Genomic DNA, 14866 nt, shown 5'->3' with positions numbered 1-14866 from the left:
AGATGCAAGAAAATTATCGTGCACCGCGGTGCTGTTTTTTTTTTTTTAAGAAAACAATTGTCTCTTACTCATAACTGAAAATACAATTGTTACGTGCTAGTTGTATTCCCTATGAATTAAATCAGAATTTAGTTAATAAGTATAATTTACAATGGGTATCTGTAAAAAAAGTGTATTGTTGTTTAATCTTTGGATTATCGAATTAAAAAGGATGCTTAAATTTAACTAGATATAGAACATTGCTAGAAGTATAGTACAAGCTTATGAATTATCAAGATATGGATGATAACCAGCTGAACAGTTTCTATGAACATTAACAATTCTGAATAGTTTAACAATATTTAACGACTCTGCTCAACGTATCTTGCAAAAATATCAATGCTCTAAACATTATTAATAATATTAAATACATAAGATTATTGTTTCTTATCCTACAAATACTAATCCTATCCTTCACTACTTCTTCATCTCTAGCTATCTTCATTGAATAATAATTAAATGTATACAATTGTTGTTAACAATACGATATAAAATGTACATTGATTGAAGTAAACGCATATACAATAATTATTTGTTTGTTTCATAACTCGATAAGTATTCCTGGTTCCATAAAAATATACCTTTATTGTCCTTTTAGGAGGAAGTAAATAATACTTGATTGCGTAATAAATATAATCCGTGTTGTATCACGATTCAGTTGATAGCGTTGGACCATAATCGTTTTTCTTTTATTAAAATAAGGCTATTTTCTGCATTCAATTTTGCACGAATTTTGTTTTATTATTGCACATTTTATTTATTTTTTTTAAACGAAACGCATAACAATGCATGTCATTCTCCCTTAATACATAACGAAAACACAGTCTAGAAACATATTCAGCGTTATGATCATGTTCTAAGAAAAATAAGTAAAACACGTGCATATTTCACTTCACTTTTAACAAAATTGAAGAAATATGCGATTCTTTTGTACTAATACTTATATACTTGTTATCTTTTTCTCTTTCCTCGAAATAACGATTCTAATTTTTACATAATGTAATAAAAAATAAAGTATATTTTGTTATTTCTCTTGGCGGACGGAAATGTAGCGTTCAGTATTCACAAAGAAATCATATTACTAACGTTTTGATTCTTTCGAAAAATTCCAATCTACAAACAATTTGATTTCTTTTTTACTGTTTAATTTGTTTGATAATCTCGGAAATCGGCAAAGAAAAAGACTCAATCTTTTTAATAATTTAAAAAAAAAAATAATTATACGTTTCGCATAAGAAACTTTAATTAGACCAAAGTTACTAATTCAGTTAAAGGCAACTCTTTTACACTTTTTTAATAAATTACAAGTACAGTCATATTGCCCCATCTATTCGTTTTCAACTATATGCCAATACAAAACTTTCCCGAGATAAGTGTATTTTCTCACGACATTTCAAACAAAATAATGTTTTGTTTTCATATTACCGTGCTAAACTTAATCGTTACTTTACTCCTATTATTTATAATACTGCTACAATTTAAATGGAGTATAAATATATAGCAGGGGCAATGATATTAAGTCGCTTTCAATAACAAATATTTACCTTATCAATAGCAACATGTTTTCGCCGATAAAAGGTCTTTGTGCAGCGTGGAAAGTTTTGTACATCAGGCAGTGAATTTACAATAAATAAAAAAAAAGAAAAGAAAATGTTCAAACATCAGAATATCGTAAACTAGACGTTATATCTGATTAACAAGTTAAAATACTACCCTGAGTTTCGACACCTTTCTCTGAAATGAGGCGTGCAGTTCTTTTCACGAAAAAAAAAATAAATGTCAACGTCGCTTCGTGTCCAGTTTCTCTTTCTCTGTTCCTCAGCGTATAAAAATATTTAAGGCATTCAGCACTAACGTATATATCACTTTGTTAGGTCACGACTTACATTGCACAGATAGTAATTGTCACCCCATGTGACTCTCCGGTTCAGTTTTGTAATCGTGCATCGTAAGAATATAAGGCACTACACTAGCTACGCTTACTCTACCGATTAGACCGGCGAAAAACAAGTCCTCCAAAACCCTAGGGTTTATCGAGCGCAGTGGCGCAAGCCTTAGAAGAAGGCGAGGTAACCGGTCAGATCCCACGCGTTGTTGCAATTCCGTCCAGGCAGCTTCTTGTAAAACTTCGACCTTCTTGCGCCAAACGCCGGCTAAGATATTATCTGGAAAAGTAAACAGTTATTTCTTCATATAGTATTACCCTGTCTACAGGGTACCCCAAAAAGTTACTTCAATTGACCTCAGGAATCACAATTAGAGATGGGATCAACTACAATATTACAAGCAGGTGGGAATCTAGCTGGACAGTTTCGAATGTTTCAGTATCAGTACAGTGAATTCTCGATACATGTCAACAACACTATATGCATACCCGATCGTGTTATGTTTACACTCCTCAGCGTCCGAGACCTCTCGAGCTTCGCGGCCCCTCACGGGGTATACCCCGCGAGGCGACAAGCCTACAGGCATTGTCGACATATATAGAGAAATCACTGTACTTCAAAGAAGGAAAACAATACTTCAAGTAGACTCAAACCCAGACGAGATTTTGTACATATTTTCAGAAACGTAAGCGGTACTTTCAGGTATGCTCAACTCTAGCCAATTAGATTCGAACCTGCAGGTACTCATTCTATAGTTCAAAACCAGCTTGTATAAAATGACTACATAGTAAGTATGCTCATTGAAACTTTTTTGTTTTTGAGTAGCAATCGGAGTCCGTGAAACGAAACTTGATTATTGAAATTGATTTGCATGCATGAATACATATTGAACTTGATCCCATCTCTGATCACAATTCCCTTTCAAGGAAGTACATTTTTGGGTTACAGGGTATTCTCCTGAATCAGTCAACCATCGTCTTTCTTTCACTTACCAGCACTAAATAGAGTTAACGCCTTAAGGTATGCATATTCAACAGAATCCACTTGTAATTTATGAAGCGAGCTAACACATTCTTGCAGTCTGCATATATGTTCGGTAACGGACTTCACTTTGCTAGCGGTGATTTTTTCCTGCGTGATGCTAGCTTGTAAATGATTGATTATTGATGTTAGAATACTAGGAAGTGAAAGAGTGTACGCGCATTGTGCAAGGCCTAACGTGAAGAGCTGCCCCCAGGAACTGCGTACCAACGTTGTTTGAACTTCAGATCTACAAATGTACATTATCGTTGAGTTTAACATTCAAATCTAGTGGTTTCGCTTGGGACACGCGCATTGTCCGATTACTCACGGTAATGCTTGAAATGCAGGAATTCCTCTTGCCCAATGAACAGACAAGAAAAGTAATCTCGCCGCACTCTCGCAAATATAATGTATTGATAAATATGCAGGCGCTGGACTAGGTGCTCTTAACTCGAAAAGCGTATGCCTTTCGGATATTAATTGTCCTGTCCATTCCTCTTCGGGTTCACTCGAACCATTAACACTCTGAAAAATCATACATTCGTGCAACAACGTGTAAAATATCAATGCGGTTTACGTAAAAGAATGAAACTCACGTCTCCGATGAGTTTCGCCATGCTATCCAAAGCATGCGAGATAAGTAAACGTTCTCTCGCTAACGTTAAAGCATCGCTAAGATCGCTATCGCTACTTTGGTCTTCCATACTAGGACTTTCCGGTTGTTCCCAGGTTGGAGGTGCTTCGGATACCGGTTGTTGTGGCTCTGGTTTAACTCTGGGACTCCGATTTCCTACTTTTGTTCCCGCGGACTCCCCCAATACTGGCTTCCTCTCGTGTTGAACGGCTGTAAAGAATTTATCTTAAAAATTCATTTTCTCTTCTCTTTATTTTATCGATTACTGACGGAAATTCCTGAGAAACATGAAAGACTCACAGTCACTTCTCATGCCCATGGCGAGGCATTTCTGCAGTCTACAATACTGACACCGATTTCTATGGTGCTTGGTAACTTCGCAACTCTTGCTACCTCTGCATTGATAACCCAGCTGCTTTCGAATACTACGCTTAAAGAAACCCTTGCAACCTTCGCAACTTATTGCTCCGTAATGTCTTCCACTAGCTCTATCGCCACAAACTACACATAATTCTAGTGACAATCCCAGGCCTAACGAGCCACGGACATCTCTTGCTAGTTTTACCTGAAAAAGTAGGAAGCGAAAGGTTAAGAAATGCAAGAAAAGTAAATGAGAATGGATAAGTAAAGGTCTTACCTCTACGTCAACATTATTTAAATGCTCAATTCCAGAGTGCAGATGAACCATTCCTGCATGAGGTCCTAAATTACGAAAATCTCTCCCAATTTTGTGATCCACCTTCTCGTCGTGCACGTTGTCCACGTGATTGTTCTGATCCCTCTCCACATCCCTCTAAAAAATACAATAGATAATTTAGAAACTACTAATCGTTAAAAAAAATTGTAAAATTCTATTCCTAATTAAACAAAATATTTAAAACGTACCATGGCGGGATGGTGGGCTAAATTATGAAAATTCCTCCCAATATTTTGGTCTATCTTATCATCGTGAAGATTCTCAACGCGATCGTTTTGATCAACGTCCATCTCCCGCTGCAATAAAATAAAAAGTTAAAATATTCCATTCAATCTTTTATATAAAAGAACAATCATTTCTGTATTTTTCTAAATAAAAGATATTGAAGCTGGAAAACACCTCCGCATCAGCGTCAGCCGCATGATCCACGCCACGGTGATGGGGCAAGTTACGAAAATCCATTCCTACTTTTCGGTCTGTCTCGTTCTCATTTAAATTATCGTGATCGCGCTGTTCCCTACGATCCCTGTCCATGTCTCTCTGAAAAACAAACCAATTGCCATGCCATTGCCATTTCTTAAGACTCTTGAAATTACCCACACCTCGAAAAAAAAAAAATATTTCTACGCTGACGCCACGGTTCCACGAGTTACGTACTCTACCTAAACAATCAGTGTCCTCCTGTCGGCTAATGACGCAAAGACGCGGACAAGTGTGCCGATAAAACTCCGTAAGTAACATTAGAAGAAAATTCAACGAGGAAAAATTTATCTCTAAAACATTCCTCTACGTATACGTTACTATCGGAAATTATCTTGCAAGCGCAATCCACTAAATATTTATTAACCCCTAACGCCGAGTCAGTCTGATGACGAACGTTCAAACCGGAATCTATTAAACACGAACGCTATTCGTTTCTTTTAAATTAAAATCAAATTCTATCCTATACGTTAATGTAAATGTAGACATACAATGAGTCGGAAACCATTCTGCTGTTTAGGGGACAAAGAGGTTAAACAATTCTCTTGGGTCGGTCGTGGTGAAGGATTTTTACCGAGGGGTTACCTAACATTCGGATAGCGGGGCATCGCGTTGTAATCGGTTAAGTCGTGATCGCGTACAGTCGGCGTCTAGGCAAACAGAGTGTATCGTTTAGGCCTAAGCATCGGGGGCCGGTGTAAAAATGAAAACTGGAGCATTTGCCGGGCGCCCCTACCCGTCGTAACCCTTTTCCCCCCTACCATTTTAAGAAGTGAAAGAGATGGACCCCGAGACGTTCGATTCGTAGGTTGCTACGTGGTTAGGCGCATGCCGATACCACGGCCACGCTACTCTGTGGTGGCTGTCATAGAGCGAATGGTCCATTTCCATACACTCGTGATCCGACTTCGTCACCGCACTGTCGCAGTGCAGTAACACGAGAAAACGGTGCCTGTACCGTTGTACTGAAATAGTTCGCATTCTTAGACCTCGCGCTCGTTACATCGTATTACAGGGAACGTTCTCTTTCACCCTTTCTAATCACGACGATAAACTTTCAACTCGGGAAGCATGTCCGCTTTCGAACAGACAGAGCGGTACATATTATATCGGTACACACGAATTTCTTCTTATTCGACTTCCGACTTCGCTTCTATGTTCACGAAACGTTCAGTATGAATATTCCCGGCTTTATCTTCTATATTCGTAGCATGATCGATACTGGCCAGACGTATCTGATCCACGCGGAAGTGTCACGCTTGAGATTCAACGTCATTTTTTTTTTCGCTCGCTCGCAAGAATCTCACGACAGTAACTTAACACCTGTTCTTTCCACGGTCCTCTTTTTTTTTCAAACTCGAGCCATTGACCCGTTTAGACACGTGTCACCGTTAAATATTACCGTGTCTCGTCGCGCTGGGGATCATTCGCGTGGAATTTCGTGCGGCCGTAAGAGGAATTCCTGAACGAGAAAATTCAAAATACGGTTACGTTAACGAGAAAGGTCAACCCGAGTCCGTCGCGTCAAGTTCGGGATTTTCCGACGAATTCGTCGGCCAGCCGATCCTCGCGTCGTTAAACATATTCGAACAAACGGTTTTGTTTTTATCGACCTTAGCAAAAACACGCGACCGAGTCTCCTTACGTTAAAGTTCGAGGACGGGTACGCACAATACACTACCTGTTGGGTCGACCTGTATCACCGCATTTGCGTGTGTCGGCGGTGGCGCTCTCACAGGTCACGCACAGTTCTGAAAATATAACGTAGCCAGCCACGCGGTAATACGCGGGGAAATCTATCTATTCGCGATCACAAGGAAACGAATGTATTCTAATTTTTTCTTCCCCGAGTCAAAAACTAACGGGCGTAATTTCTGGAGGTGTATAGGACGGTTTTACGACCGTACGAGATATCTCTTTCGACTGGGGCCGTCCCGAAGCGCGGTCGTACACGAAAACACCACGTCGAAGTTTAAAGGCAACCTTGCGCAGGTGAACGCAGCCAGACCGTTCGCAGTACTGGCAGGTTGGCAGGTCACTCTCTTGTGTACCGCCAAGACACACTAGCCAGGTGCATTCTCGCCCCGCTTGCCTGCTTTTCTACCTGAGCGGGAGCATTCGCCGTGGAAGACCGCATAGTGTGGCCTCTCGACGAGCGTTACAGGTTATGTCACGTAATACACGCCCGCCTGATGACTTATCGGTTGAGCCTCGAGGTCGCCGCGTCGATCGAGAATAGGTCAAACACGAACTGTTCATTGCAAAAATGTAGATACGCGCTTTTAGGCGCACCTCGCACAGCGACGTCACGCTCGCTCAAATCCTTTTGCCTCGACGCGCTTGTTAGCGGTTCTAGCAACAGGTAAAACTCCTCGGAACGCTACCCGTGGCATCGGTCGCTAATGCTGCTTGTTCAAATTAAATGAACCCGGACAATTTTCTTCCACGATTCGAATTTCTTTGTCTCTAATAACGTTTCAGGGAAAAAAAGAAAATTTATACTGCTAGAACTTGGAACTGAGCGTTTCAGAATCGGTCGCCAAGGCTGCTCGTTAAAATTAAATTATCCCGGACAATTTTCTTTAATAATTAGAACTTTGTTATTAGAACTTCTCTAATAACTTCTTACGAAAAAAAATTAAAATTTGTATCTACGATAGTCTCCCGTACAACGTAATTCAAGAACTATTTAAAATGACTGCATGTCTGTATTTTGTGTGACAATACATGCACAACAAATATACAAAAAAGTGTTGGGAAAGACTGTACATTTATTGCCACACAACATAAGTATACAGACTTTTTAAACAATATTTTTTCATCGCGTTATGTGGGATTCTACTGTGCTTGAATATATCGATATTGTTAACAGAAGAACAGAATTTAATTTCGTTAAATGTAAAATGTAAGTGTAAAATCTTTTATACAATTGGAAATTGTTTGTAAAAATTGAACGACGATTTTCAGAATATTTGTTAATTTTAAGCGACTGGGGCTTCGTTTCTTTTTAACATTTATGTCGGAGATAATTGCTTATTTTCGTCGGCTAAAATGACTGGCTTTTAAAAATACTACATAGCCGTATAACCTTTTGAGTGGTCATTCCGAGTCACCTAGAGACTTCTTGGAACGGCTTCAGCGAAGAAGAATAGTCACTTGAGAGTAATTATTTCTATACGACCGGACTTCGCAGGTAAAGGTCGCTTGTGGGTCCGAAGGTTACCTCCTACCTACTCGATCACCGCATCGACACAGATTTAACGTTGTAATCCTACTCGCCGCGTTAAACTGCATTACTAATTGTGCATCGTTCTTTCTTTTATTTTTCTGCGCTGATTGTACTTACTTCATTTTATATTTTATACGTCTTAGTTTTCAAGAAGTTGCAATGACGTCACCGCTTTTGTTTGCAAAGATAAGGAATAGCGATTCTTTCGTACATTACAAAATATTCCATGTTTTGCGCGACCATAAGACCAGAATACTCCCGAAAACATTCAATAATAAATTCTAATTATATCAAACAAAACACCCGAGGTAAATAGAAGATTTACCTGTAAAGAAACGAAATAAAAGTCTGCAACAAAGTGACTTGATTATCGACGGAAAGCAATGTTGCACAATGGTAATGTCAAAATAACATGATCGCAGAAACGCAATTAATAAAATCGGATCGTTCATTTACCGATGATTCGGAAACGTGGAATGCACGAGCAATTAGTGTATTGTAACATAGTAAGATGTATATATATAAATTGGTACGACGTGGGCGAGCCATCGTCCGAGACTTGGTGTATCGTTATCGGTGGAAGGGTTACGAGAGAACTAAACAAAGGTAAACAAGTAATGGTTAGGCAAACTTACCTTTACAATTAATAACGACGTCTGGCCCGACTACACGTCATTTGGACAGTTCGTACCAAACAACTAGGCTTCGTCAACTATCCGTGGGTTAGAGTTCATAACCTCTTCTAACCTTTACCTTTTCTCTGCCTCTTTCCCCCCGTATCTAACCCTACCGCTCACCTTTATACCCACCCGACATTGCATCCACTGGCATCGATTTGCAGCTGCATAAAGATTGACGATTTCGAATTTCTACTTCAGAATTTGTACGTCGCGCCAGGTTCTCGGCAAACTTGAGAACTGACTGCCGGAAGTGCTGCCATGATGGAAGCGGAAGTTGTGCGGCCATCACTTTATTTTAAATCTCGTTCGAATCGCAAGTTTATGATTAGACTGCATGATTAGAGTACATGCGTTGGTACACTGATAGCACACAAGTTCGTGATGATGCGTGCGAAATTTCAGCCCCGGTTTCTTGATAGTTTTCAAGATAAAAGCATCGGTAGGATCGTAAACCTGTAACTCTGGGGTCAGGTCTTGTTCAACCCTTCGCGAACGCGTGGAAGAAAAATTCTAGCCCGACTGTTCGGGGCAATAGCAATTTTCTAAAAAAATTATTTAAACGTTAGCAAACTAATCCTTCTAACATCTCAAAAAAACTCAACACGTTTGATCCAATTCAAAAAACAAGTTACTTGTTTCCAAATGGTAGGAATACTTTTTACTCCCACTGTATATGACTATAAGAGCATTAACAAATACAAATACTACAAATATAAATACTTCATTTAAATAAAAACGCACTTTAATTCGTGTTTCGTCGATTTTATAGTAAGATCAAATTCAAATAAAACGAAGAAGGATTTATCTTTTGAAAATGAACGATTTATTTTTAAAAACACAAACTTCTTTTTTAGCATGTTTCAAAATAGCAGTTTTGAATTCGCTGCTCAACAGCGCTTCTTTTTCGACCATTTTATTGTGATATGACAGCAATTGCAAGAAATTAAGTGGGAAAGCAATGTAAGTATGTATTGCAAAAGAGTCTTTATTGCAAATAATTTCTTGTGTAATGCATGGAATACACTAATTCATTGTACAAGAATTAAGAAAGCATATTATATTGCCAATATTTATATGTAACTAATATTTTTATATAACTAATATGGTAGGTATATATATAATATACTAGTATCGTATTTTGTGTCACTATTCAAATATACATTTACTTATTGTTATTATTATATCACTATTGTATCTTTACAGGTATGTAGTAATGTTCGCAGAAAGCCCTGTTTCTTTTTGTTGTCATTTATCTATAAATTTTCGTGTGCTTGAACGAAGTCTTAAATAATGTCATAAGTTGAGATGAATGGTAGTGTACCATTTAAACTGAAAAAATATGCCAACATTCCTCCAAAATGTTCAAGTACCATTAGATTCGAGTGGTAGCTAAACATAACACTACTATGGTTGATATAATTTTTTAATGTTTGTTCATTACCATTCACGTAGCAGAAATGCTATAATTTATTTATAATGAAAAACAATAAATGTGATTAACGAAAATTAGTCAAGCTCCGAGTTACTTTCTACTATTGGATTTCAAGTCTTGTAGAATTGTCTTACTGGTATAATCGTAAATTGTATCCATTATTAATCATAATGCCAGGTACTTTTGTTTTCTTAATTTACTTCTATGAAAATGAGAGACAAGTGCGCTTGTAACATGTCCAAATTCAGGATGAAAGTGAAAAATAACAGTTTTCATAAATTTTCTAGCAATAAGTATCAAATAGCAGAAGATGCTACTAGTAATATTAAGTGCATAATTGTTCATCCTATTTAAAAATAAGTATGGATGAACGGAAAATTCATGGTACCGATAAGTATAATTAATAAAATCGTTTGAAATCTAATAACATTATCACATACCAATACATGTTACATATTGTGTAGTAATACACATTGAACACTTTCTTTAATGCTTCGGTGTCTAGGGGCAATAACAGACTTCATTGTAAAAGTTCTTTTACGTCCGCCGATATCGCTCTGAATAACGGAAAAAATGTTCTCTCTCGTCGTCGTAAATTCCATCGTATCCGTTAAAAACTTTTAACTATTTACTCCATTAATTAGTAGCAAGTAAACCTATTGCAATTTCTTTCGCATAAATCATATACCTGTAGTGAAGATATGGAAATTATTGGACTTCCCACTGCCTTGTAGGAATAATGTATAATTTGCTGAGTATAACTGACTACTACTTATATAATAATATTTTTAAAATCGCATTTGCAATGTGTAAAATTGATCACATTGATAACACTTGTATTGCAATGAACAAATAAACGGTTTTTTACCCATTAAACACAGTTTTGCTAGATATGTTGAACATTGTGTTCAAGTTTGTCATTTTAAAAAAATAATAATTGTTGCCATCGATAAGAAATTAAATTAACCTTACAGTGTAACATATAAAATATGAATGACGCGTATGCCGAAAGCCCAAAACACCTTGACAATTTCACACAAAAGCATTGATTGTGATTGTTTTGCCAATTATTTCAGCAGGTACTGCGGGTTGATCACAAAGATTCTGCGTATTCGGTTGAAGGCGGATATAAGTAATAGAAGATCTAAAATCCTTTCTAAAGGTCTCTTAAAAATATTTAGCACGCAGTGTATATCCTGAAAAAAAAAGATTCGTTTTCACTAGAGGTGTGAGAAAATCCAATGTCGGGTATCCGATAGTTGAGACCAGTTGGGTTCTCGAAAATTTCGAGATTTCTAAGAATTTTTGGGATTCTTGAATATGTTCTGTAATCCCCAATATTCTCGTAAATCCCGATACATTCGAAAACTCAAGTATGCTCAGGAGTCCCTAATATTCTCGAGAATCCCAAAATTTTCGAAAACCCATCTATTTCCCAAATAAAACTCTTGGCAAGTCCCGATCCGCCATTTTAGCGTTCTCGCATGCCTCTAGGTTTTACCTAGAAACGATAAAGTTCCATTGCTTGGAGACTTACAGTTGTTGCACTATACCAGTGAATTTTATTGCCCAAACACGTCTTGACTGGCAAAGATTATATAAAGAAAGCCATCCTCATCTTTCTCTTTTTGATACAGTTGAGCCAACGTCATACTACCACTGGCCATGCTTCTTTGGTTTACTAATAGAAAAAATGCTTGTGTTGGATGAAGCTGTAGCCTAAGTCTATTAATTGCAATCAGCAAACAAACAAATACAATTAATCAATAGCAGTTCCTTGTTCAATAGCAGTTTATTGTTCTATGTTTTAACAGAATTTATATTAAAGCATACCTAATAATTTTAATAAGTTCAGCTACTGTCAAATAATCTGGCACCAAGAATTTATACTTGTCCAGCACAGGCAATAGTTTTTCTCCCTTATATCGTTCAACAATAATAGGTACCTTATTCATATGTCGTTCTCTAATCAATTTTAAATCGGCCACCCGTTGTGCTAAAGTATAAAACAGTTACACACATTAATATGTACGAACATGTACATATATATATACACAAATATGTATATACAAACCATCAAAAAATGTAAACAGCTGATCGTTCATAATAACAATAATGAAAGTAATATACTTAAACTTATTATATAACTTATTCGTGCTAATGAAAATTATTAACTCGTACGAAATAGTGTTTTTCTGAACGCATTATCAAATCATATCAATCGACATGTCAATAAATCAAAAGTATACTGTGCAGTGAAAACGTCACCAAGAAATGCTTCGTTTACACTTCGTCTAGCTTTTATCGAATTTCGCGAAATAAATACGTTTAATGAAATAAATTTTCTTACCAAAAGAACGTTTCTCTTTAAACGATTTCTGTGTTAAACTCATCTTGGTTTCACTATTGGTTACTACGTCGTATTACTCACGATATCAGCTGTACGTTTACGAAAGTATTCCTGACGGACTGAAGGGTCAAAATAACGCCAGTCCCAGTCTCTGACTGTTTCAAACATAGGTTAGGCTTACGCTAGGTGCTGCCCTCTTGGAGCTGCAGCTGTTGCATTCGAACGCTATACGGGAAAAAATAATGCATGCGAATGAAAGGACATAAATTTTGTTTTCATTTCTGTTCTGTTAATTTCTTCCAGTGTCTACGTATAATTTACTATTTTTATTTACATGTTTCATTCATTCCATTGTTTTGATGTTCATTTTGACGCTTGAAAGATGGAGTTTGCATCCGAGATTCGAGGAGATGAGTCTAATAGCTTGGCAACACTGTGCCTGTGTAGCTACAAACGTCAAATTTATGTACGATCCTTTTATTCTTTTTAGGAAAAAACTTTCTATGCTGCAGTGTTATGGTAGCTTAGAACATATATACTTATAAACTCGGTTTCAGATAACATGCCCTGTCTCAAAATTATATCATTTACCAGATGACTGTTTTGGCAAAGTGCTATAGTCTGTTGAGAAGTCACAGTACTGCCAAGCTAAAGAGGTGAAAAGGAAGTTGTCGCCGTATCTCATTCTGTATAAATATTTTATCACTCGTTCATTTTTACTTTACTCTTATTATTTCAAATAGTGCTAGCTCATTTTGTCAATTATAATTTGGAAAAAGTTAAATTTTAATGTAGATGTTCATAATATGAAATCTGTATACATTTTCTCACAACTCATTTTATTTAAAAAAAAAAAAGAATAGTAAGAACAGTATATATACTACATATATATATATGTAGAATATAATACATATATTTTATATAATGTAATACATACAATATAAAAAAATAATAATATTCATTTACGGGTAATAATACATATAATAAAATAAATACTTATTCCTATTAATTGCTGGTTATAGAATAAAATAGTTTTTGTGACATAGTTTAGTTTTTATCCTATTATGGCTTGCTTTTTTATTAGCTATATGATACAACCGTATGCTAGAATAATTGTAATTTATTATCTTAATTATATGTAGATGTGCTTTGTCTCATACACTCTTAGACCATATATACTTATAGACCTGGCATAGGTATAGTACGTGTATAGGAAAACTGTGAAGCCAGTGAAGAAAAGATAACGGGACTATATGATGTCACAAGATAATTCCAAAATGGCTGACATGGCAGACTGACGCCGACGCTACGCTAGTTCGCTGAAATTTATATTCTCTTCTAGTTACGATTGTATATATAATAACTAACCAGAAGCGAGGCATATGTAAATTACCTTAAACTACCTTAAAATGTTGTAAATGTGATCGGTTTACATGCAAAGTTGTTAATCTTCAGAATCAAATAAAATGTAAAATTCTTTCAAATTATCCTGCATTCTTTCCGTGTACTGTGTACAGGACGCCCCCGCTGACCCCCCCCCCCCGCCCAAGGCAAGCGTTGACCTGTCCTTATGGTCCGTGGGTTAATGATCATAGCTTATACCTGCTTATATATACATCTTTAGAACCTGTGACGTCACGTATTCCTTTATCTTTTGTTCAAGGAAAATTATCTGTGCCGGGTTTATAAGTATATATGGTCTAAGATGGCAGTCCACTAGTTGACTATTTTATTTAGATAGAGGGCGCAAGGAAGCTGCAAAATTTTCGCGAGGTCGGTATTTCAGTGATACGGAACCCCGTATGGTGATTGCTCTATGGTCAGTGCTTCTTTCATTGTCTCTTTGACAGCGAGGCTTTGCCCTGGACCATACAATACACAGAGAGGAATCAGACGAAGAAGATGAACAGGACTCAACCTGCTGTTACTGTCAGAATATGCTTTCGATTCTACAGTTCACGGAGAAAGTAGCTTCGGTAGAAACAATTGAATAACATTATCGCTTGCTTTATAAAGGGTTAAAGCCAGATTAGAGAACGAGAGTTCTGTTTAACGGGAGATCGGAGAACTAAAACGTAACGATGACGCAACGATCTAGGCAAAGTCACAATCTATGACCTCCCCTTTGCATCGAGACAGGAATACGTGCGGACATCTGTGCGTGCGGCAAGCACAACCGTCCGTGTACGTGAGAGTGCACGCGTGGGTGTCGCAGCAGGCGTTTTCTTGATGAATAGAGAAGTAGTGCTCGTGCCTTGAGTGGTTCGATGAGTCGGTGAGTGGTGAATAATATTTCTGAGTGTGGGAAACGTGCGCCGGGAAATCAGGATCGAGATCGATGTTGTCGAACGGAATCGCGAGAGAAGCGTACCCGCCGCTAATCGGGTTCGAACGTGTGCAGCTCGGTTAGATGCAC

General features: G+C 37.3%; 2 protein-coding genes and 1 long non-coding RNA gene across 6 annotated transcripts; 1 reads left to right on the top strand and 2 right to left on the bottom strand.

The window, feature by feature from the left end:
* Nucleotides 1-8: 8 nt before the first annotated feature.
* On the bottom strand, nucleotides 9-6415 carry LOC143352502 (orphan steroid hormone receptor 2-like). The gene is given in 10 exon segments (XM_076785030.1): nucleotides 9-2204; nucleotides 2918-3195; nucleotides 3277-3473; nucleotides 3545-3792; nucleotides 3883-4147; nucleotides 4220-4375; nucleotides 4468-4575; nucleotides 4679-4819; nucleotides 5521-5547; nucleotides 5549-6415. Coding segments are annotated over 10 exon segments (1872 nt in total). The 5' UTR covers nucleotides 5741-6415; the 3' UTR covers nucleotides 9-1944.
* Nucleotides 6416-7656: 1241 nt separating this feature from the next.
* LOC143352506 (uncharacterized) lies at nucleotides 7657-10463 on the top strand. Of its 4 annotated transcripts, none has more exons than XR_013081946.1 (3): nucleotides 7657-8296; nucleotides 8411-8594; nucleotides 9523-10463. It is a non-coding gene; the product is annotated as an uncharacterized LOC143352506 (long non-coding RNA). The 4 variants fall into 4 exon arrangements; XR_013081944.1 differs by having other exon boundaries at nucleotides 8867-10463; XR_013081942.1 differs by adding an exon at nucleotides 8867-9115 and having other exon boundaries at nucleotides 7657-8594.
* Nucleotides 9637-12617, bottom strand: LOC143352505 (microtubule-associated protein 1 light chain 3 alpha). Its single transcript, XM_076785034.1, has 4 exons — nucleotides 12451-12617; nucleotides 11934-12096; nucleotides 11638-11825; nucleotides 9637-11296 (listed from the first exon to the last, which is right to left on the bottom strand). Exons 1-3 carry the CDS (start codon nucleotides 12491-12493, stop codon nucleotides 11663-11665), a joined length of 369 nt encoding a protein of 122 aa, XP_076641149.1. The 5' UTR covers nucleotides 12494-12617; the 3' UTR covers nucleotides 9637-11296; nucleotides 11638-11662.
* Nucleotides 12618-14866: the final 2249 nt, after the last annotated feature.

The sequence above is a fragment of the Halictus rubicundus genome, chromosome 3 (genome assembly GCF_050948215.1).
Source record: "Halictus rubicundus isolate RS-2024b chromosome 3, iyHalRubi1_principal, whole genome shotgun sequence".
Taxonomy (NCBI): Eukaryota; Metazoa; Arthropoda; class Insecta; order Hymenoptera; family Halictidae; genus Halictus; species Halictus rubicundus.
This window is presented reverse-complemented; position numbering and strand designations above follow the sequence as displayed.